At 45.0% G+C, this 1,150-nt stretch overlaps 1 protein-coding gene across 2 annotated transcripts in view; it reads left to right on the top strand.

The window, feature by feature from the left end:
* zfr (zinc finger RNA binding protein) overlaps nucleotides 1-1,150 on the top strand; it is a 39,980-nt gene that overhangs the window by 14,273 nt on the left and 24,557 nt on the right. For both annotated transcript variants that reach the window (XR_001481629.1, XM_015388894.1), the window contains exon 5: nucleotides 393-611. Coding sequence is in view for 1 of the 2 variants with exons in the window: in XM_015388894.1 (XP_015244380.1) it covers nucleotides 393-611 (219 nt within the window). In the remaining variant the exon portion in view is untranslated. The remainder of the gene's footprint in view (nucleotides 1-392; nucleotides 612-1,150) is intronic.

Raw genomic sequence — 1,150 nt, 5'->3', positions numbered from 1 at the left:
AGCACATGCCCAACATTTCGTTGCCTGTTTTCACCTATTTTTGCTTTGGTGCTTTGGCACCACAGCGCCACTTACAGGCCTGGCATACATTTTGCAGCGTTTTCATGCATTCGTGTGGACGATCACATTTATTTTACGTCTCCGTCTTTACGACAAACGTTTTGGAAAATATTAGCCTTACGTGTTCGTTTTGACTTCGTGTGGACGGAGCCTGAGACTATGGCAGGTTTGCCAGTGATAGCGTGTCTGATTAGCTGTGGGCCTTTTGGTGCGCTTGTTGTGCATAGCGGGCCGACAGAGGCTGAGCAGATTTTCCATCAGTTCCGTTCTGGTTTAAGTTCGCCATCTTGGCTGCATTAAATCTGTATTTCTATCTTGTTTTTTGCTTCTAGCTCCCAAACCTGTATACAGCCAAGGTGTGACCTCGTACACCCAGAGCCAGCAGAACCGTCAGGTGACCGTCATAAAGCCCGCCGCTGCCAGTCCAGCTTCATCCACCTTCTCCATCTTCCCAGTGACCTCCACCGTGCAGCCGGTGGCGGCCGCCGCCTCGGTCGTTCCCTCTTACTCCCAGAGCCCAACATACAGCACCAACGCCGTCACATACTCTGGTAACTTTTCCATCATCAGAGCCACTGGCCCCATGTTCTTAATGTCACCCTCATAGTTAAGGCAACATTTAAGGTTTTTGGCCTGATGATAAAGTTGGTGTTTAAACCCGCTGGAATGCTGGTTGCAGCTCTTCATCTCACTCTGCAACTAATTAACCTTTGACATGTAGAAAAGTTGTTGTCTTAAATATATTAAGAACATTTAAATATTTATTTTGTGTCTAAAGTGAACTGCAGAGCTAACATTCTACCCTGAACACCTTTATGAAGACTCTGATGGTTGGGTGTTATTAAAGCTCTTCTTTCTGCAGCTGTAAAGAAGTAAACACAGTTTATAAATTCAAGCAGGGACTTTCTCTTCACTGGATGTTAGCAGACAGCTGTCAGAACTGATGCCTCTCTCCTCGCTGACACTAGTAGGACTGAGACCCAATTTGTCTTCCTTCCTTTATAGCTAAGAGAGAATCTTCTAGTGACCTAATGGACATGTTTCTCTTGTAAAATTATGTTTTACATTTGTAGGTAATCGTTGCTCAAAA

The sequence above is a fragment of the Cyprinodon variegatus genome, unplaced genomic scaffold (genome assembly GCF_000732505.1).
Source record: "Cyprinodon variegatus isolate N-32 unplaced genomic scaffold, C_variegatus-1.0 Scaffold440, whole genome shotgun sequence".
Taxonomy (NCBI): Eukaryota; Metazoa; Chordata; class Actinopteri; order Cyprinodontiformes; family Cyprinodontidae; genus Cyprinodon; species Cyprinodon variegatus.
This window is presented reverse-complemented; position numbering and strand designations above follow the sequence as displayed.